The 20,906-nt window shown below is 37.8% G+C and overlaps 3 protein-coding genes across 6 annotated transcripts; 2 read left to right on the top strand and 1 right to left on the bottom strand.

The window, feature by feature from the left end:
• Window positions 1-393: 393 nt before the first annotated feature.
• On the bottom strand, window positions 394-8,797 carry lgals3a (lectin, galactoside binding soluble 3a). 4 transcript variants are annotated; one of them, XM_079856250.1, is made up of 7 exons: window positions 8,694-8,797; window positions 6,812-6,829; window positions 5,469-6,161; window positions 2,385-2,473; window positions 2,150-2,306; window positions 607-791; window positions 394-493 (listed from the first exon to the last, which is right to left on the bottom strand). In XM_079856250.1, the coding sequence occupies exons 1-6, from the start codon at window positions 8,736-8,738 to the stop codon at window positions 636-638; spliced, it is 1,158 nt and encodes a 385-aa protein (XP_079712376.1). In that variant the 5' UTR covers window positions 8,739-8,797; the 3' UTR covers window positions 394-493; window positions 607-635. The 4 variants fall into 4 exon arrangements, with proteins under 4 accessions (XP_079712376.1, XP_079712375.1, XP_079712377.1 ...); XM_079856249.1 differs by having other exon boundaries at window positions 394-791; XM_079856251.1 differs by lacking the exon at window positions 8,694-8,797 and adding an exon at window positions 7,122-7,257 and having other exon boundaries at window positions 394-791.
• gmfb (glia maturation factor, beta) lies at window positions 8,151-13,426 on the top strand. The gene is made up of 7 exons (XM_079856258.1): window positions 8,151-8,380; window positions 9,943-10,039; window positions 10,146-10,195; window positions 10,316-10,365; window positions 10,498-10,580; window positions 10,688-10,761; window positions 10,846-13,426. The coding sequence occupies exons 1-7, from the start codon at window positions 8,378-8,380 to the stop codon at window positions 10,915-10,917; spliced, it is 429 nt and encodes a 142-aa protein (XP_079712384.1). The 5' UTR covers window positions 8,151-8,377; the 3' UTR covers window positions 10,918-13,426.
• Window positions 13,427-16,171: 2,745 nt separating this feature from the next.
• On the top strand, window positions 16,172-20,408 carry cnih1 (cornichon family member 1). Its single transcript, XM_079856257.1, has 5 exons — window positions 16,172-16,313; window positions 17,374-17,442; window positions 19,282-19,394; window positions 19,563-19,706; window positions 20,252-20,408. Exons 1-5 carry the CDS (start codon window positions 16,233-16,235, stop codon window positions 20,277-20,279), a joined length of 435 nt encoding a protein of 144 aa, XP_079712383.1. The 5' UTR covers window positions 16,172-16,232; the 3' UTR covers window positions 20,280-20,408.
• Window positions 20,409-20,906: the final 498 nt, after the last annotated feature.

Raw genomic sequence — 20,906 nt, 5'->3', positions numbered from 1 at the left:
ATGCAGAATATAATATGAACAAGCACATTTCAATTGGGGTAATACAGCATTTATTCGGACATAATTACTTGCTTATCTCCTTTATCACAATGCTTTAATTATTATGGTTTTATTCAAAATAATAAACATTTTCCAACATTCATACCAAATAAAAGAATATTCAGCCATTTTGATCTGTTGTAATTCAGCACAGTGTCACAGCTCTGGTCTGCAGTTTTCCTGAATTAAAGATCGATAACTATAAACAGCGTGTGAAAGGCTGGGCAATACATGTTTGATTTTTACAAAATTAGTCACGTTCCGGTATACATGCAAGGGTAACTAGCATAATGCATTCTGACGGGTCAGAGAATGAGGAAAAACAGACCGTTACGGTGTGTTAGACACACATCAGTGATATCAGTGTCCTGATGACCTCTCAGACGAGTCGGAACTTTCTCTACATCTGTATTTCATTTGTTTAGATCATGTGGCGATCATGTGTTTGACTAATCTGCAATGGAGAGACGTTTAACAGATATATCATTATTACTTTTATTCATTTCTGTTCGTCCCACTTTTTTGGAGATAAAGTACTTTCTAAAGACCAATGACTTAATGTGTCACCTCAACATTGTCAAATGGCTCCCTGTGTTTCAGATCATGCTGGGGGCTGCACTGAACAGAGTAAGGTCTCCCTCTATGTGCAGACGAGTGACATCCTCCATCCCGCCTGTTCTGTGCTCAAACTCCAGCAGATGAACCCCGTCCACAGCCACCTTAAACCCGTCTGTCTCCACCAGGATCTTCAGCTGCACACAAAAACACATTAGGGCCATGAACACTGCACATAAGTTTGGTCGATGGATACGCATTCTGGCTTCCCCTAAACTTTGTTATAAACTTCCCCTAAACATGACCAGTCATTTACACCGTCATCACCTGGGTGTTGATAGCGCGCGAGAAACCTTGCCAATTTAAACATTTAAGCGCAAGAATACAAGAACACAGAAAGCGTGTGTACAGCGAGCAAATATTGAGCTCTCTTTCAAGTCTTGCGCTTGAACGGACAAATTCACACACAAATTATGTCAACATGCCCATCTTGGCGAGTATACTAGCAAACGTTGTAGGTTATGTCTTAAGTTAACGTAAACAGCCGAGAAAGATGCATGTGTATCATTTTGGATCTGTGCATTTTCTTAAAGTGACAGCAGCCTAATATTCCTGCTCTCTGTGTTTTTAATGTAAATCAAACAACAAAAGAAAAGGACATCATTCACTGCTCTTGACTGAATAGCTTTTGTAACTTTAAAAATGATTCATATTTATTTTATTTATCCAGTGAAGATTATATGCAATGTTGTTTTACACTGATTACTTTATTCAGTTTCTGTACTGTTAGATACCTAAATAACCTGAAATGCACAGTTTATTTTATTTTGTATGATTTGCTCTATTGTATTTGTTTGTGCTGTTGATTGTAGTTTGATTATTTGTTCTTAATTTCCTTGTTTTTATTTGACCATAGTCCCTTTTCCCCCTGAACACCGAACCATACCGAAACCGTAACCCTAAAACCGTGATAAAAAACGAACTGTGAGAAATTTGAACCGCTACACTCCCAGCGCAGTGCAAGAAGAGGTACGAGGGTTGACTCATTCTTGTTGCCAGATCTTGTTAAAAAAAAAAAGCAAACAAGAACATACATTTATTTTGGAAATACAGCCGAAAAATTGCAACCTGCACCTGTCTACTTTAATAACTGCATAAACTGGATGAGCCAAGCCCAATCAACAAGCCCAAAGACTTTTATAATAAGTGGACATGTCAACACTGCATCTTTGCCTTCCAAACATAAACAGAACTCTGCCTCTGTCGACGGTGGTTTGGTTCAAATAGCTAAACACAACGAGTCTTTTGTCAAAAATAGAGGATACCAAACGCGCAATATGCCAGGACTTCGCTATGGTTACCACGGTGTCAATCATCGCAATTTCAGAAGCGAGTCATGTTCTGTACAAGGAATGATAATTCAGGGGATTCACTCCCACATTTCAATGCGGTTGTCACTCCAGAAACTGTACCGTGTGTACGTGGCCTATGGGAACACAGCTGAAATCAGGCATGGTTTAAATTCCTTCTCTGAAGGTAAATCAGAAGGCCGTACCTCAAACTGTCTGCCCTGCACAAAGGGAAAGCCTCCATCTCTCTCCTCGGGACCCCAGCAGCCTCCGAATTCTGTGTTCCGTACGATGGTGTTCTCGTGGAAACGTGGGTTGAAATGGAAAACCACATCATGCCCCCTCACAAAATCTACATGGAACCTAAGCAAAGAGAAGAGAGTGTTTGCTTTGGACACGGTGAAGTAATGCTGTGTTTTGTTACATAAATGTGTGTGTTACCTGTTTCCTCCGGGTACTGGCTCACCCACGATAGTGATCAGGAGGCCGGGCATTATCCCTGCATGCAGCGGTAGATCGTACGGCAGTGGCTAAAACACACATACACACAAACAGAAGTTATTTGAAGTCCTTAACAGGTTTAACAGGTCTCTACAAGAAGAATATATGTAAGAATTTATCCTTCATCTTTGTTATTGTAGATAAAGATATTGCAAATTATTGCAAATAAAAAAATAAATATCTGGCATGTTATGGCTGATAACCAATAAAAGGCGGATTAAGTAAAAACGAACCATAAATGCTACAAGTGTACATTATAATATGCAGCATGAATACTGGATATTAATTTTGAGATATGCTAAAGATTATTTTTAATAGTGTTATTAATTATTTGTGTTTTCACAGACTAACTTGATTTTAGAAATTAATTTAAATAAGTCTTAGATGACAGCAAAGGTAATCTAAATGTAAAAATAGGGGAAATTAGCATGTATAACTACATATCCAATAACAACTGATACTATTAAAATGTAAAGCTAATAATATCCACCAATAACCATATGGAGATATAATGTGGATCCCTAATGTGGATTATGATCTCTATCCTAAAATTAACTCTATATTCCAAATGTCTGTACACATTTTTTTTGTTTTTAAAAGAAGTCTCTTATGCTTATAAATGCATAAATAATTATCTCATACATTTATTTGATCGAAAATACAGTATGAACAGTAATGTTGTGTAATATTATTATAATTTAAAAATAACCTATTCCTCGGATGCAAAGCTGAATGTTCAGAATCATTACTCCAGTATTCAGTGTCACATGATCCTTTGCTGATTTGCTGCTCAAAATGCATTTTTTCAGGATTCTTTGATGAATAGAAAGTTCAAAAGAACAGCATTTATTCAAAATAGAAATAGTTTGTAACATTAAAATGTTTTACTGTAATTTTTGATCAATTTAATACACCCTTGCTAAATAAAAGTATTTAAATACATCTTACAGACCCCAAAACTTTTAATAAAGTTATTATAATAATAATTTGTTACATTTATATAGCGCTTTTCTGGGTACTCAAAGCACTTTACATAGAAGAGGGGAATCTCCTCAACCACCACCAATGTCTATTCACCAATAAACTGTGATTATACAAAGAACAAATATGTGCATAATCATTATCTTAATGTTGGATTAGCCCTGTTCCCCTGAGAGCTCAGAGTTTTACACATGAAGTACTTGACAGGTTTCATCATCCTTTAATACATTTACTCATTATGTCTCTAACTTTCTTCCATTCTCCATTATAAAATTCCATGGCTTTTCCATAGTGTGCAAAATAACACGAAGCCCTCCCTGACATTTAACTGGACTTCAATTCAATGGAATATTTTTCCAACTTAAACTGAAAAAAAAAAGCTTGTTACTCAACGTCATAAAAGCTTATGTATACTAAACAGCAAACACCCAAAACAAATCCAAACACACGTCCCTTTTTTCTCTCTCTTATTTTAGCCAATGCCACGTCAGAGATCACATGACATCAAGTTTATAAACAACTTTGCTATGGCAACACTGTGACAAATCTCATAAACTGCCAAACCCTGATTCCAAACCCCACCCACTGACTCATTATTCCTTTCAGTGAAAAAAGATTAAACACATACTATCTTTCAAAAGTTGGAATAAGTAAGATCTTTTTTTATAAAATATATTTATATTTTTATTCAGCAGACACATTAAACTGATCAAAAGTGACATTTAAGAAATGAATGATACAAAATATTTCCATTTCCAATAAATGCTATTCTTTTTAACTTTCTATTCATTAAAGAATCCTGAAAAAAAGTATCACATTTTCCAAATCAGCATATTAGAATATCTGAAAGATCAATTTTAAAATATATTTAAATAGAAGACAGTCATTTTAAATTGTAAAAACACTGACCGCAAACTTTTGACTGATAGTGCAATTATTAAAAAGCTTGTCAGCTTCTCAACATTACCTTCAATATCTGACAAAAGCTGACTTTTAACAAACAATAAATTGAGCCCATTAAAAACCTTAAATTTCAATAGCACACATCTGTTTGTTGTATAAAGACAAAGTGCATTATTTATTTTTTCTCTTTTTTATGCAATAACATCATTAAAACATACACCTGTCAATAGTATTAAAATAATCACGAGTGTACTTTGCAGAAAGTGTCTCAGCTACATTAAATATGTGCATTTGTTTGCAAAGGTGATATGCAAATATATCAGCATGAGTTTGTGCTAAATGTCCAGAACTCTGATTGGATGTTAACTGGGGTCTTTGTGATGGCTGCAGTGCTGTCCTCCTCCTGTGATTGGCTGAGCTGTTCATTGTGCTCAAAAATATGGAGGTCTATATGGTGGCTGAAAAACAAGAAGAGGAGCTTTTGAGATCTGTCGTTTTAACGTGATCCAGCAGAATGAGACCACCGCAGGAACATCCCAGACCTCAAGAGCTAAACCTACAACCCTGAAAGCAACACTTATGTCACCAACACTTTGATAAAATAAACTCCAGCAGGCCGAAAAACAAATCCCCAGCAACCACCAAACCAAGCCAATCCCACACACTTATATGCGGACTCGCACATGCAAATCCCTTTATACACTAGGGCTGGGTTGACAATATTAATTTCTCGATTTTAATCGATTCTCATTTTAATTAACCAAAATCGATCCGTCTCTGAATTCAAAAATAATTTTCAACTAGAAATGTAATTTTTATCATTAAAGTTTATATTATTATAAAAACTTCATTATGTGCAAATTAAATGTTTGTATACAAATCAGCTGTTAATTTTAACCTTTTATTTAATAGAAATGTACCAACTGACAGGGTTCCCCCATATAGTTACAGGATTAGTTATCACTTCAGGGAGAAAAACAACTCTCATGTAACTGTACCCGATATTCAGTATAGCCTCATGAATTGAGTTAGAAACTGAATTGAATCGCAAGCCTGTGGACTGAAATCGGATCAAATCTTGAAATTTGTGTCAATATCCAGCCCTATTATACACCCATTCATACGGTCATAATTACTCACCAGCATTCCACCTGGAGCTGCAGGCCCTCCGTATGGTCCCATGGGCCCTGGACCGAAGCCTCCTGGTGGGCCAGGTTGAGGAGGGAAGCCCCCTCCGTGTGTACCCCAGGACCCTGGTGGAATTGGGGGAAACATTCCTCCTGCATATCCTGGGCCTCCATCTGGTGGAAAGGCACCAGGGCCTCCTGGGCCGTACATGCCAGGCCCAGATGGACCTGGTGGGTAAGGCACATTTGGATATGGGCCCTGTGGAGCCCCAGGTGGGGAAGGGAACTGTCCAGGAACGGGGTATGGCATGGGTGCCCCACCTGGTGGGAACTGACCTGGCATCGAGGGAAACTGTCCTGGAGCTCCAGGGTTGGAGGGGAACTGTCCAGGTACGCCCGGACCTGGAGGGTATCCGCCCGGACCTGGAGGGTATCCACCCGGGGCAGCCGGGGCTCCAGGAAACTGGCCCGGGGCTCCTGGGCCGGGTGGAAAGGAACCAGGGGCAGATGGCCCGCTCTGGGGAAAGCCAGAAGGGGCTGTTGGTTGGCCAGGGCCTCCTGAGGATGGGAAATTAGGGCCACCAGGGGCCGCACCAGGCCATCCAGGATTGGTGGGGGGCGGAGCACCATTTCCAGGAGCTGATGGATTGGTGTGCCTAGTTTTTGATGCTTCACCAGAAACATCATCTGGGATTGCGTCCGCAAGCTACAGGAAGAAGATGCAGGAGATATCACAGCAAATGAAACATCAACTGAATTTTATCAAAAATACTTTTGAACTGTTTTTATCGCTAGGGCAAACAGTGGAGTTAAAAAAAGACTGAGACCAAATTGAAGATATGGGACTAAAAACCTACATTAAACCTGTAAATAAACTTTTAGGACTTCGGAAAAAAAATCATGTTTAATATTTCTAGGTCAGTAAATAAGCAAATTTGTGACACTGATCATGTGAACTGAAATCATCTCAAATCATGCTGGACAACATGATCATCAGGTTTTGATCTCACTTGAAGTTCATGCAGCTTGAATGCTGCTGTATATACAGTATATATGCTATATATATGAATGCTCAATAGAAACTTTTCCACTAGTGGTCTTACGCGTTTGGACCCCACTGTATTTTATAATACTGTATATCTATGACTATACAGAATTATTGAATATACTTGCTGAATAAAGAATACTAAATTAAATTGATGGGAAATGTAAATAACCGAGTCTACTAGTACAGTCATTTCTACTGCTGGTAACATGTATTAAATTACAAAGTTTCTTGTTTTACTAACACAGGAGGAAATACAAGCCCAAAATGATACAAGTGAACAACAATTCATAAACAGTTTAAAAACTTACCGAAAAGTCTGCCATGGCCTAACAGAGAAACAAGAAGTGACATTAATATCATACACAATTATATGGAAATCATAATCTGTCATAAATCTAGCACATGTAGACAACTAGTTGTAAAGACGCTATTAATAAAGAGAGACGTCACTGGATTCAACACACTGTCGCAAAAGGTTATTTTAAACACAATACATTTAAAAATGATCTGGTTTAAGATGAAATCAGGCACCATTCTAACTATACACTAATCAAACTGTGTCATCTATACACATGCGCATTTTGGGTGAAATGTGAGCAGTTTTGTGAGCACAAGCACCTCGACTGGATCAGGGCCTGCGGTCCGGAGATACGGGTTTCTGAGCAGCACCAGGTCCCGTCGCCCGAAAAGATCCGAAAGTCAGTATTACTGGTATTACTAAACTCTATACAGGAAGTGAGGTGATAACTGGAATATTGAGGGTTTTCAACGGCGTGTTTGAAAACAATGTGAGCACCAAATTATATGGATGAGACATTTACCGCTGTAGTTAAAGGCACAGATCAATCTACTGTGTTTATAGATCAGATATGAGCGCTACACACGCGCATGCTCCCCGATGGGCGTGTCATCTGAGGGATGGGCCGGTTTATCTGCGCATGCGTAGGGTTACTGTGACGGAGAGTGGGGAGGGGGGTGTTCAACCCTGGGATGCTTAAAATAAAACACCCATAATAAAATGAATCACACTCCCACAACTGGTTTATAAACTTTTCCGGGTTTTTAAATGTCCTTCCACGAATAGAGCCTGAAAAAGTAAAGATTTTCCAACAACTGGTGAATGTTGATGTGAAGGTTGACAATAATGGTGATTGTCTGGCCTGATTCTAAAATTTGGGACATATCTACAATTTGAACCATGATTTGTGTGATTTTTCTGTCGCTACATTTACATGTAAATTTACATTTCCCATAAATAATAATAATTTAAAAAAAAACATATTAATTTGATATTTTCTACAATAAATATATGAACTTTTAGTTTAAACGTTTAAAAAATTAGTGCGAAAACAAAATGTTATATATTCCTGACGAGCGTCCCTGTAGAAATGGGTGTTTCAATCTGTTACATATGGTTTTATATATATATATATATATATATATATATATATATATATATATATATATATATATATATATATATATATATTGTTTTATACAGTCTATAGGAGATGTAGAAGCATTAATTCGATATATAGTTAGTTAGTTAGCTATTTAATTAGAACAGATAGTAATCCAACCAAATCCTTTAATGTCCCTGTGGGTGCGGAGAGATCTTGTTTTATACAGTCTGTGGGAGAGATAGAAGCATTAATTCGATAGTTCTTTCCATGAACATCAACCCGAGTTCATGTCAAAACGCTGCTGTTCTGGAATCAGACAGAGCTCGTCCTTTTATGGGTGAAACGAACTGATCCAGGAACAGTCAGCCATTCAAAGCCTGGCGCGTTCAGGCGTTCTGATTGGTCAAACGAACGTCACGAGACGCGGCACGGTAGAACTCCTGCACTGCTGGGCTCGTGCTGTCTGTGAAAATGGTGAGTACAAAAACTGGCTTGGATTAATAAAAACATTTTAATGGCGGCGTTGTCTTATAGGATGTATAATAATTCGGAAGCATTTCCAAATAACGCCGTAGGCCTCAAGGGTCAGTGATATGTGTATGTTAGAGAGGTTGTTGTTTTTTTAAGAGCCCTGTTGCAGTTCCACCCAGTGCTTTGTGATGAGCTGCATGTCAAACCCTCTCCTGCATCACACCGACTTATAAAGTTTACCAAAATAAAGGCGCGTTTGGCGTTACAATTACCCTAAAACTCTGTTTAGAATTTTCACGAGATAGGATTGCCTTACATAAGTGATATGATGGAATTCCGGCGGCTCCCGGGGAATTCTCATTTCCTGTTGCGGGCAGGGACGTGCTCTGCTCACACTTCAGTATTCCAAGGAAATGTTGGAAAATCTGCTGTGCTGAGCGACAAAAAGACAGTGCGGCTCCTTTTCTTGGAATGGCACGTCAAGTCACGATCAAACAATGTAATTTAATCGGAGCAGAAATGGCAAACAATGCAATGAAATAAATTCTTCGCATTCCACGACAAACACGTTTGTCCGCCACATCAACAGCTAAGAAAGTGTTGTTCTCCTCCTGATGACCCACACTCATTGTCCTAATGGAGGAGTTTTGTGAACTCCTAATCTTTAAAGACCCCATACAGCTGGATGTTGTTGTGTGTTTGAGTAGACAGGTGGTTTCGTTGTATAGCATTATATTGAACTGATATGAATTAGAGTTTGTTAACAGAATTTCACAATCAGAATAAACACATTGTAGTTTCCACTCTCTCTACTTTCAGTCTGGTTATTTCTTACTATAGGTCAGTGGTTCTCAACCTTGTTGACTCAAATACAATATTAGTCAGTATAAAGTTGTACATATTTATTTTTAGCATTTTAATTTAGATTGTTAATTTGAACACTTATTGGAGCTTACAAACTCTCAACCATGCGTGTGTCCCTAACCTGTATGTCTCAGTCATATTGAAAGAGATTACCAGTAATTGGGAGTTTTTCAGGTTGATTAATTATTTATACACTACTAGTCAAAAGTTTGGACATGCTTGTCTAAGCCAACCGACAAGACGAGAGGAAAAACAGCCTTGAATGTGGTCGCTGGATACACCTAATGAACTATGGTTATAATATGATACATTTATATGTAATCATTCAGCAGATGCTTTTATCCAAAGCGACTGAAAATGAGGAGAACATTAGAAGCAATCAAACCAACAACTGGGCAACAATGTGCAAGTGCTGTGACTAGTCCCTGCTAGTCTAACACAGTAGCAACGACAACTAAAATCAAATGAGAAAAGAAACAAATACACTTACATGCTGCTGTCCAATTCTCTTGACCACTTCTCCTAAATATATTAATATTTTTTGTATTGTTTTTGGTCTACATAATTCACATACTTCAAATATTGTATAATGTATAATTACACTGTAACACGGACACCTTCAAATAAAATGTAACCGCTGATAGATTTTATAATATTTTAAAATGTGAAAAAATAGTAATAAGAAAAATGTGTGTGTGCAGAGTGAATCTTTAGTTGTGTGTGAGGTGGACGAAGACCTGGTGAAAAAGTTGCGCGATTTCCGCTTCAGGAAGGAAACCAATAATGCTGCCATCATCAGTGAGTTGAACTTAAATGAAACACTCAAACTGGTCCACATGCTCACACCTCCTCATATACCATGAGGATTGAATGTTGACATTGCTGTATTCTCCTCTGGTTACAGTGAAGATTGATAAAGACAAACAGCTGGTGATTCTGGAGGAGGAGCATGAGGTAAATTCACACACACATCATATAACCACTTTTATTGCATGAATACATAATAGACGGCTTTCAAGTGGAGTTTACAATTGAACAGCTCAGTGGTGTAAACCAGGGTTTGATTTCTTGTAGGATATTTCCCCTGAAGATCTGAAGAACGAGCTACCAGAGAGACAGCCCAGATATCCTTAACTAAAACAAAGTCACTTTGTACTCTACCATGATTTAAACTCTAGGAACTTATGGGACTTTCAAGAAATGTTCTGTTTTCCATTCAACATTGAACAATCATTAGTTTCCCTAACCTGTGACACATTTGTAGTCTACAGCTATAAGTACCAGCACGATGATGGGAGAGTGTCCTACCCTCTGTGTTTTATCTTCTCCAGTCCTGTTGGTAAAAAAAAAATCTGTTCACCAGAAAAATTATTCAATATGCACAAACTCAGTAATATGAAGCAGTGCTATGTCTCCAATTCTCTAAAATGAAACACACTTTCCCAGGATGCAAACCTGAGCAGCAGATGATGTATGCTGGCAGCAAAAACAAACTGGTACAGACGGTTGAACTAACCAAGGTGAAACACTTGACCTTACACCCAGTGATGTTCTTTCTGTAAAGCAGTGTAGTGGGAATGGCTTCTAAATATTATTTTTTTCAGGTGTTTGAGATAAGGAACACCGAAGACCTGACAGAGGAGTGGCTAAGAGAGAAACTGGGCTTCTTCCGCTAAGAACAGACCGAACAAGCTACAACTCATGTTTAAAGAGTGACCGAGATGGGACCATCACCTCCAAACGGAGAGAATACCATAGTCCATCTGATAATGTCTGTTTGTGTATGTTTGAATGCTTCTGCCCAAACTCTAAACCCGCCTGTACCAGTTTAAGATGACAGATATTTGAGGTGCAAAGACAAGAAAAGAAAATATGAAAGCAAATTCCACAAGTACTCTGAACTATTCCTTGGATTTTTAGAACCATTCCACTCTCATCCCTGAGCAGTGAAGTATGTACTGGCCTGCACAGGCAATCCAGTCTTACTGCCATGATAGTTGGGTCATGTTGTGATTTTAGGCAATCCCATGTCAGCTATCCTACATGATCGATGACATGGCAACATATTTAAACATTCTAAAACTCTTAACATGTCATGTGTTTTCCCAGTTATGTTTTCATGTAATGCCCTGATACTACAAGGGCCTTCGTAATGCATTTTCTACCTCTAATTTGGAGTATTTTTGACCAAACATTAATTATTTTGTTTTGATATCTGTTGAACTGTAATGGTAGGCGAAGGGTTCAGAAGTCGGGAGAAGTTGGGAGAGAGTATTTGATTATCGTATCTGACCTGTTGTCTTGAGTGTCATAAATTTATTATGTTTTGCCTTTTTTTAAATCTGTTCTCACAAGCTGACAAACAAATCTCCACTAAAGATCTAGAATCTGTGAGGACAATTGGGTGAGAGTTCTGGGACTCATTTTTATTGATTTATTGTTTTTGGGAAAGGGGGTAAGGTACACATCACCCAGACAATCTGTCCCACCTTTTTGGAAATGTGTAGTTTTAGATGTACAGCGACAGGGGTTTGCTATGCTATGGTGTTATTTGGCCACAGGCATCATCTCCTAATTAATTCCTCTCTCTCTTTGTCCAGCTAAACACTGGAATAAAGCCGGTCTCACTATTCTTGAGTTTTTGCAAAGCATTGCTATTTCCATATTTATGTAAAAACAATCATTCTATTGGCAAAATGTAAACACTGGAAATTAATTAAATGTTTACAGCTTAACAGAGTAATACAAATAGTTGGAGGAAGTGATATTGGGGTTTCGATTAATAATACCTCTGCAGATCTTGCATCTTTCAGAATCTGTGAGCTCTAATGTGGGTCAGGCTCATCTCTGTACATCTGTAGAACCTGTAACACCTGTGATTAGTGCTGTTACCTATTAAACACTGATTGCTCACTTTGGTGGTTTATATGATGTGGACATCACATGATATGTCCCATACATTAGTGAACTGTGTATGTGTTTAATGTCAAATTTTTAATGACTGAAGATGCTTTTTCTGGTCATTTATAATCTCTTCAAACCAGAAAAACAGTTAACCTTTCAATATGTGTCTCAATTACATTTGTCTGCTGTTTTGAATAATTAAATAGAAGGTTTTTTCCTTTGAAAATTTGACCATGTGTTTAACTGGAGTGTTCTTGATTGTATTCACACCTTTATTTTTAAACTTCTTAGTTGTGCATCATGTGTGTTCATGTCATGTGTAGTGTTTTTCAGTCATTTGTACAGTAAGCAAAGGGTGAAATAATGTCATACAAAAAATAATGTACTATTGAGGTCATATGTTAAATTTGAGTATCTTACTGGTTTTAGCAAAGTTTACTGGTTGAAGTTGGTTGTAAGTGGATGATACATGATTCTGTTCTGAATAATGGCCATTACTTTTTAGGAGTGCAATGAAGAGTTACCTATCCTGGTTACTGAGACTTAAGACCAATGTTCAGTCGGCTTGGGAAGGAAGTATCTGCTAAGAGAGTAAATGTCAAACAAGGTGATTTAGCCATGCCCATTACCATGAAAAGTCAATTCTATATTCAATGACCGCTGGGTTTGCATTAGTAAAACAGTATTAGGTTAATGGCTGAAAGCATTAGAAAATTCTACCCACAGTTCGGTGTTTTCATGTGGTTTTGATTTGATCTGTCTGTTTGGGCGCTATTGATCTAGTCCTTAACAAACATGCATCACCTGACGTGACGATGATATATTGTCATTTCATCTTGCCCCAGGAAGTGAAAAATTCCATTTATTTGCAGTTAGCTTGCTTTACATTTCCTTAACATATCTGAATAATTCCTCTTTGTTTTTCAAATTCAATTTTTATTTTACCAACCACGACAATAGTAGCCTAGGCTAACATGAATGTTGTAACATTCAGCACAACACACAGTATAGAAGACTTCTGCAACTTACGAAAAGATGAAAGGTTTTAAGAGATTTGTATTATGGCATTCAGCAGGATCACTTTTTTCAGGCCTGGTGGATTATATATTGCATATTTTCTAAACTTGGGGATGGGTCAAATAGATGCGAGTTTACAGGCAAAACAAGGAGAAATGCAAGAAGATCTCTTTGGCTTAGCAATTGTGTTTCCATATTAAAGCAGTTCAATCTCACATCACTTTCACTGCAACATGTAAAATATTCTCATATATTAGGCTCTTCAAGCTTTTATGTTCGTGATTCATATTTGTCAGTATTTTATAGGCCCTAAAGTCTGTGTTAATGTTAATGTTATTAATTCATTCAGCACATTTTATTAATAATATTATATTTATTTATCAGTAGGCCTATGCATCTTTGTCTCTTAGACAAATTTCAACCTAAATCTATTACTCACACAAAGCCATCATGGCTTCAGGGCCCGTATCCCTAAAGATTCTGAGAATCCTCTCAGAGAGCTCCTAACTTAACCTAAAAATTCCTTGCCAGGAGTTTTAGCTTAGAAGTGATTCCAGAACATTTTCAGTGAACTCTGAGCAAGGAATGGATGGAAAATCCTATCTTAGTGAGGAGGTGTGGTTGACCCCGTTGCTAGGTATGAGTCATCATTTCAAAAGCCGTGATTGGTTGATCCTACAAGTTTGATGAAAATGAACTTTTGGTGATAATGAGCAAAGGATGTACCCTCAAATCAATAAACATAATTATACACTCTAATCTTATGCAGACTGTAATTGTAAATAATATTTCACATTCAAGAAAATATCTGGAAAATGAATAGTAAGCTGTAGGGCAGGGGTCGGCAATAGGCGGCCCGCGGGCCAAAACTGGCCCGCCAGCAATATTTCCTGGCCCGCCGGATTATTTTGGAAGTCCGTTTTTTTTTTTTCAGCCTATTTTTATTTTACAATAACGGTTTACAAATAGGCCCCGTGTATCATTCGTTACTTATTATTTACTCGGGTAGGCCTATAACACACTGATAAATAATATGTATTAGCCTACCTGATAAAAAATATTTGCACTAAATGCTGCACAAAACTCTTCCACTAGGCTACTTGAGAAAAGCCGTAGCCGCGCGGCGATTTCACCGCCGCATACTGTGTAAAACGCGCATGAATCATGCGGCGCGGGATTCAATTTTAAAATATAAAGACGGTAGCGGTCGGAACTCTGTAGGTACCTATACTTTGGACGGAGCGGGCGGTCTGACTGACAATAGCCCACTCCCGACATCTTTTGACAGCGTATCCGCACTTCATTCTGACCACCTGTAGGCTCCTAGCTCTGAGGAGCTGTTTGGTACTGAAACCATTGTTAATAAATAATAAACAACATTATTTTTTTGCAAGGATGTTTGAAATAGTTGGCAGAAAATAGCATGCTTCATTTGTCAGTAGGGCAATATGGTTTTCGTTTATGTTGCTTAACAATTTGAGTGATAGGCTTTGTCCTATTTAATTTATTTATTTATTATTTTTTTCTGTGACATTTTTTTCTCTGCTGACAGTAGCCTACAATGTTAAAATAATATTTTATGTTGACACGAACACAAAGCATTTATAATTGTTATAGGCTGCTACTTAATCTCTCAAATTTCCGTTAGAGACATTTGAATGTGAGATTCTGGAAACTAGATCTAAATTTTGCGGACCCGTCAGGTCGGGAAATAATGCGGGTGTATTTTAATTGCTGAATTGAACCTTGTGGGAGCGGGACGAAAAGAAGAAAAAAAAAACAGTCCCGCGCAGACCTCCTTAAACCATAGGTGTGTATGTGTGTGTGACAGTGTGTCCCGAATAAATAATAATAATAAAAAAGGAATAAAGTTCAAAAGTCGGACTGTAAGCAAATTAGGCATTGTATTGCTATTCACACCTTTATTAAAATAGCTGTAATATGTTAACACAATAGTACTTGATCTGTTTAAAATGATTTCATTGATATATGCAATGTAGACGTTAAGAGTATTCATTAAGACAGAGAATGTCTAATAGGAGACGGGCTCTGATTAAGAGTAGCTATTTAATTTGTAGCCATAGGGCTACTCCGTGTAGCTGGCCCGCCATCTACTGGCTAAAAGAAAAATTGGCCCGCGGCCAAAGTTAATTGCCGACCCCTGCTGTAGGGGTTATATAGCCTAACATTAGAATCTAAAATATGTGAAAACTTAAGCTCATTACACCCTGTTCAAATAATGATTTGTGTCTTATTTGCTCATATTAATATCCTAGCTGGCATATTTTGTACTTTCACTCCCATATGGACCCCATTGAAAACAAGATGGCCTATCTCAAGGGGCTGTCCTTAATGAAGTAGAAATTGCAACGTTACAACTCAGTGTGGTCTTAACGAGGGTAACACGGCTCAGCTTTTATCAATGTCTGTGATTGCTGGCTGGTCTATTTATGAAGGCTTGTTAACAAATATCCTACAAACAGAAAATGGAGAAAAATCCTCTGTTGGCCATTTTGTGCAGCTGCTTAGGGGAACTCCTAAGCCACTAAAAGTCCTCTTCCCTGCTCTTAGCAGATCTCGCCTTAGGAGCCCTTTTAAGCGCTAGGAATCTTGAGGAATAGCTTTTATATTAACTGGGATTTTCGTGTCACTTTTAGGGGAAATTCTAAGAAAACGTCATGACTCTGAGAATTTTCTTAGAATTTGGCCGCTAGGAGCCACTTTTTGCACAAAAATTCTTTAGGGATACGGGCCCAGGAGATTAGGAATATAATATATATAATATATATATATATTATAATATATATTTTACTTCATGGTATTTTAGTCTCTTTTAAATTCAGATGTAGCCTTTATGAATATATGAACATGCTATGAATGATTGTGCTCCACGAAAAACATATGGGCTTGAAGGATGTTATTATTTCATTATTATTATTTCATTTATGTATACTTGGGGTTTCCCCTGCTCTCGCGTTTTTTCGAGTATGTGAAGTCTCCAGTCACGTGACATACAGCTGTCTCGACGTCACAGCAGTCGTCGGTCTGGATAATTCCACATGAGCGAAAAATGGCGTTCACATTCGCGGCCTTTTGTTATATGTTGGCTCTTCTGCTGACGGCGGCGCTCATTTTCTTCGCTATTTGGCATGTAAGTGTTTTGAACAGAACTCCAACACATTCGCTAAGGTTTTTAAATCAGATACTCAGTGGATAGTGGCATTAGTTCAACAGAGAGCAGAGCGCGAGACAAACGCGAATGAATGGCACGAGCGCAACCTGGTGACACCCATTATTATCATTACCGCTAATCTTCCGTTAGACAATTAGGGTATTTCAATGTATCTAAACGTATTATCTATGGGGTTAGCCACATTTAGTTCACGTTTTGTTTATTAGTTTCTGTCGCATCTAATACTGGTGATCACGGGCGGATGGGGCGCGCGCTCCCGTTTGGCTCTCGTGCATGTGTTTACAGATCAGTGATAAATCAGAACTGATGCTAAAATCAACAATGATATATAAGTTATATATATATATAGCATGTTAGAATTAGAACTGTTATGTTTTTGTGAGAATTAAGAGAGAATTTTGTGAGTTATTTGTGGACAGAACAGCACCAGTGCTCAGATCTCCTCAATGCTGTCTGGTGTCATTAACCTGTTTCAGAGATACAAAAACTTTCATTGCAGATCTAGTATCACATTTCTGCCTTTGCTCAAATATGCCAAAGACATTCAAACGTTTTCATGTCACAATAGTGACTGGAATATTGTTTTGTTTTTTTCATCCCTTTCTTTCCCAAGAGTTAAATAAGGGGACGTGTGAATTTCATACAATAATATTACTTTTGGAAATGGATTAAATCTGTCATTACCAGTTTTCATGAGTAAACAAGTATAACCTGAATTTGATTCAGGCATACAGGATAATACTTTCCTCATTTCCTAATTGCATAATTTCTCTTGCGACACAAATCTCATGAAATATTAAGCTCTTTAAGCTTATGTTTGCTAGTATTTTACAGTCTGTTTGTAAATGTATTGTTTTAAATTACTCATCCAGCACAAGAATATTTCTGAATGCTTAAAAAGCCTTGTAAGTGTTGTTCTGAAAGAATAACATATTCCTGACATATGATGTGTGAGATGATGTTTGTATGTTTACTCCTGGATCATGTGTTTAACTTTTTCCCCCCGTTTTACTTTTAGATAATTGCATTCGATGAGCTGAAGACTGACTATAAGAATCCTATAGACCAATGTAACACATTAAACCCGGTAAGTGAGAGTTTTTGGAGAGATGCCGGGTGATGCATGCACTCCTGTTTCTTCTCTTCTATCACAACACTGTTCTGCTAATCAATGAAATCATCTGCAGTGAATGTTGCTTTCCAACACTAACACTACTAGAGTTTGATTTTCTGATTTGCATTTTGTGTTATTTATTTTCTTAATATTTACTTTTTACCTTTTTTCCTCTGATTGGCTCAAAGACAGTTGACAGGGTGAAAAAAATTAAAAGGGTCAGGCTTGCTCTGAAGGTTGGTACCAGAATTCAGCTTAAGATCAGTAACAGTCTCTCTGTGTGCACGAGCGGAGTGTTTACAAATGTCTTTTCAGTTAACTAACACCTCAATGTACAAACATGCCGAGCAGGGAGACAGGATCTGATTTATGCCAACTGAACAGCTTGATTACAGAGGTGGTCTCGTCTTGCAAATGCCATTACATATGCTGAATTGCTCCTTTAGGGTTGCTTATATCTCACTCATGTTTGGCTGGTTTAGTCCGTTAGTGTGGGGTTGGGTGGAGGCACAGATGTCTGCGCAGGTGTATACTCGAGTGTAGGAAAGACAGTGGTTTACAGGGAAAAGTGTTAACTGAAAAGACTTGCAAATGCTCAGAACATGCATGTGCCGTTCTGTCCCCCCCTCCTTCGTTTGCTCTTTACCCAGAGCGACTAACTCCATTTATGATGTCTCACTTAGAAAGCGTTCTTATAATCTTGGCACCGCTGTAAGGCAATTGCACCATTAAGATAATGCAGGAGAAGTCATTATTTCAAGTACACTTGAGATTAATGATGGATGGGAAGGAAGAGCGGGTGTAGTGAGCATCTTTGGTGCACATTCATCTAGAGTTGAGGAATGGTATACCTTAGAATCGACTCAGAGTTGGTGTTTCTGGCTGGATGTGTCCGATCACTCTCAGAAGGATATGCTTAATGAGTTTTGAGGCAATTTTACTTCATAATCACCATCAACAGTTTGAATTTTTAATTTTTACTCTGTGTTTGTGTTGGGCGAAAGCAGAACACACACTTTTTCTCTTTTGCATGGGCTTTATTGTGTTGTCTTCATTTACCGGTTATGATCAGGCATGGCAGGGGCAGCCTGGGGTCCTTGTAGCTTCTCCCTTCCTCAGCATGGCTGCTCTTCTCACTCTGCCTGGCATTGTTTCCCTGTAAAAAACACAATCCTGCCTCTGTTCCCATACCTTTGTATGTGGGCTGGGGGATGGGGGTGTAGTAAATGTTGACTTGTCTGTTTTTTTACAGTAATTTGCTAATGGCCAGATGTTCTATTTGCCTAATAAGAGAAACTCTGCACTCTATATTTGACTAAATCTAAAGCTGATGGGGTATAGTATATTCTTTACAAACCTCAACAGCTTTGGGATATAATAGATAACCCGTTTCAGAGGTTAATGAGTAGGAATAGGTGTTCTGCTTGGTTTGAATTTTGAACTTGAGGATGTCATAAGGTCTTTGAATTCTAAGCTCTTAAATTTTTCACATACTATTTGTATAAGGATTTTTTATTTTATTTTGCAGTCTATTATGTAATTTAAAGTCACTTGTTAAATGTAAATATTTTATTTATCATTGCTTAAAATAATGATTTATGACAGTTATTCTCAGCAGATCCGGTTCTTGAGAGGTTTAGAGAGATTTAAATGTGCATAGACTAGCAAGTACTAGAGCTCATGGGCTGGTGGTAATCCTAATGATTCTTACACCTGATTGGCTAGATTTGGGGCACTGGCATCAGGCGCAATAGAACTCTGTCTCTGTGTATGTTTTTTGTTTTCTGATCATGTGTTGTGTGGTTTCCTTAGCTCGTCTTGCCGGAGTACCTCATCCATGTGTTTTTCTGCGTAATGTTCCTGTGCGCCGCAGAATGGCTGACGCTTGGACTCAACATGCCCCTGCTGGCCTATCACGTCTGGAGGTGGGTGGGGCGTTCAGCCCCAAACCAATCACAGATAAACACTTGCTGGATATATATATATCAAACATCTCAGTAGATGTGTCAAGCTAGTGTCTTTAAAGTTAATAAGTTATTAGTCAGCAATGTGTCTTGCTCAAAGTGCAACATGAAGTGTTTGTTTGTGTGCAGGTATATGAGTCGCCCTGTGATGAGTGGACCTGGATTGTATGACCCCACTACGATAATGAACGCAGATATTTTGGCGTACTGTCAGAAGGAGGGCTGGTGCAAACTTGCATTCTACCTCCTCTCGTTTTTCTACTATCTGTACGGGTATGTACAGCTTAATTGTTTATCAAGCATTGAAATGTAAAAAAAAAAATATATATATATATGATTTTATTTATCTTTTATACGGTACACTACGGTTCAAAACGTTTTTTTTTAAAGAAATTAATACTTTTATTCAGCCAACACACACACACACACACACACACACACACACACACACACAATTTGATTGATTATCAAATCAATCACTGTGTCCACAAATATATACAAGCACCATATTGAGTGATTTCATCATTGATAATATTTAAAAAATGCTACTTGAGTGGCAAATCAGCATATTAGAATGATTTCTGAAGGATCATGTGACACTGAAGACTGGAGTAATGATACTGAAAATTCAGCTTTGACATCTCAGTAATAAATTACAATTTAAAATATATTTTATTTGAAAGAAATTATAATTTGTAATATTTTGTAAAAAATAATATTTAAAAAATGTGTTTTTGCTGTTTTTTTAAACACACATGAGACTTCATCTTTAATCTTTGTATCACTGTGCTTATGTTTCTCTGGTCTTTTTATTATAGGATGATCTATGTTTTGGTGAGCTCTTAATCTGGATACAGCTGCAAAGTGTATATGAAGGCGTTTGAGATGCTGATTTTAAAACCCAAATGGAGCTTGGACTCGGACATCTCTCTCAGTTCTGCTTGGCTGTTTCAAATGGACATTGACTTTATTTACTCCTCATCAGCCAAGAACGATTCAGGACGCAAGCAGCCCGCACAACTCCAGAACCACACATGCAAAAATAAATGATTACCAACTCTAAGTACAACCTTTTTAGACCTACTTAAAAGGTCTAAAACACACATTTTACACACATGCCGCACCAATGCCAAACCTCTTCACGCACTGAAAGCATCAGTAGATGAGAGAAAACGGTTTACATTGACCAGATCATGTCCAAAGCAGATGCACAAGGGCTTCAAAACTATATTGCTGATGGATATGTGCAGAGATTTTACTCTTGTGTTTTCAAACTGGGGGGCAAAATAAAGATCTTGATTGTAGCATTTTTACAGACTTATTTTATTTGAACTATATTACTGCCTTGTTGCTCAGTCAGCTCTTTAATTTGACCTTCAGAGTTGTGTGCTGCTTTGGTAATTGATGATCTTGTAATACCATGTTTTTGAGCTCAGGCTGGTAGTCTTCTTCACCTTGATGGTTCTTATCAGA

The sequence above is a fragment of the Squalius cephalus genome, assembly GCF_949319135.1.
Source record: "Squalius cephalus genome assembly, chromosome: 21".
Classification (NCBI taxonomy): domain Eukaryota; kingdom Metazoa; phylum Chordata; class Actinopteri; order Cypriniformes; family Leuciscidae; genus Squalius; species Squalius cephalus.
This window is presented reverse-complemented; position numbering and strand designations above follow the sequence as displayed.

Excerpts from the sequence above, each read along its gene's own strand:
- gmfb (XM_079856258.1), top strand. Across the intron at positions 10,040-10,145 it reads CAATAATGCTGCCATCATCA|TGAAGATTGATAAAGACAAA; the intron begins GTGAGTTGAACT and ends CTCTGGTTACAG. Across the intron at positions 10,196-10,315 it reads TTCTGGAGGAGGAGCATGAG|GATATTTCCCCTGAAGATCT; the intron begins GTAAATTCACAC and ends GATTTCTTGTAG.
- lgals3a (XM_079856249.1), bottom strand. The coding sequence starts at position 8,738 with ATGAGAATTCCCCGGGAGCCGCCGGAATTCCATCATATCACTTAT. Across the intron at positions 2,307-2,384 it reads CCAGTACCCGGAGGAAACAG|GTTCCATGTAGATTTTGTGA; the intron begins GTAACACACACA and ends CTCTTTGCTTAG. Across the intron at positions 792-2,149 it reads TGCAGGGCAGACAGTTTGAG|CTGAAGATCCTGGTGGAGAC; the intron begins GTACGGCCTTCT and ends TTTTGTGTGCAG.
- cnih1 (XM_079856257.1), top strand. The coding sequence starts at position 16,233 with ATGGCGTTCACATTCGCGGCCTTTTGTTATATGTTGGCTCTTCTGCTG. Across the intron at positions 16,314-17,373 it reads TTTTCTTCGCTATTTGGCAT|ATAATTGCATTCGATGAGCT; the intron begins GTAAGTGTTTTG and ends TTTTACTTTTAG. Across the intron at positions 19,395-19,562 it reads CTGGCCTATCACGTCTGGAG|GTATATGAGTCGCCCTGTGA; the intron begins GTGGGTGGGGCG and ends GTTTGTGTGCAG.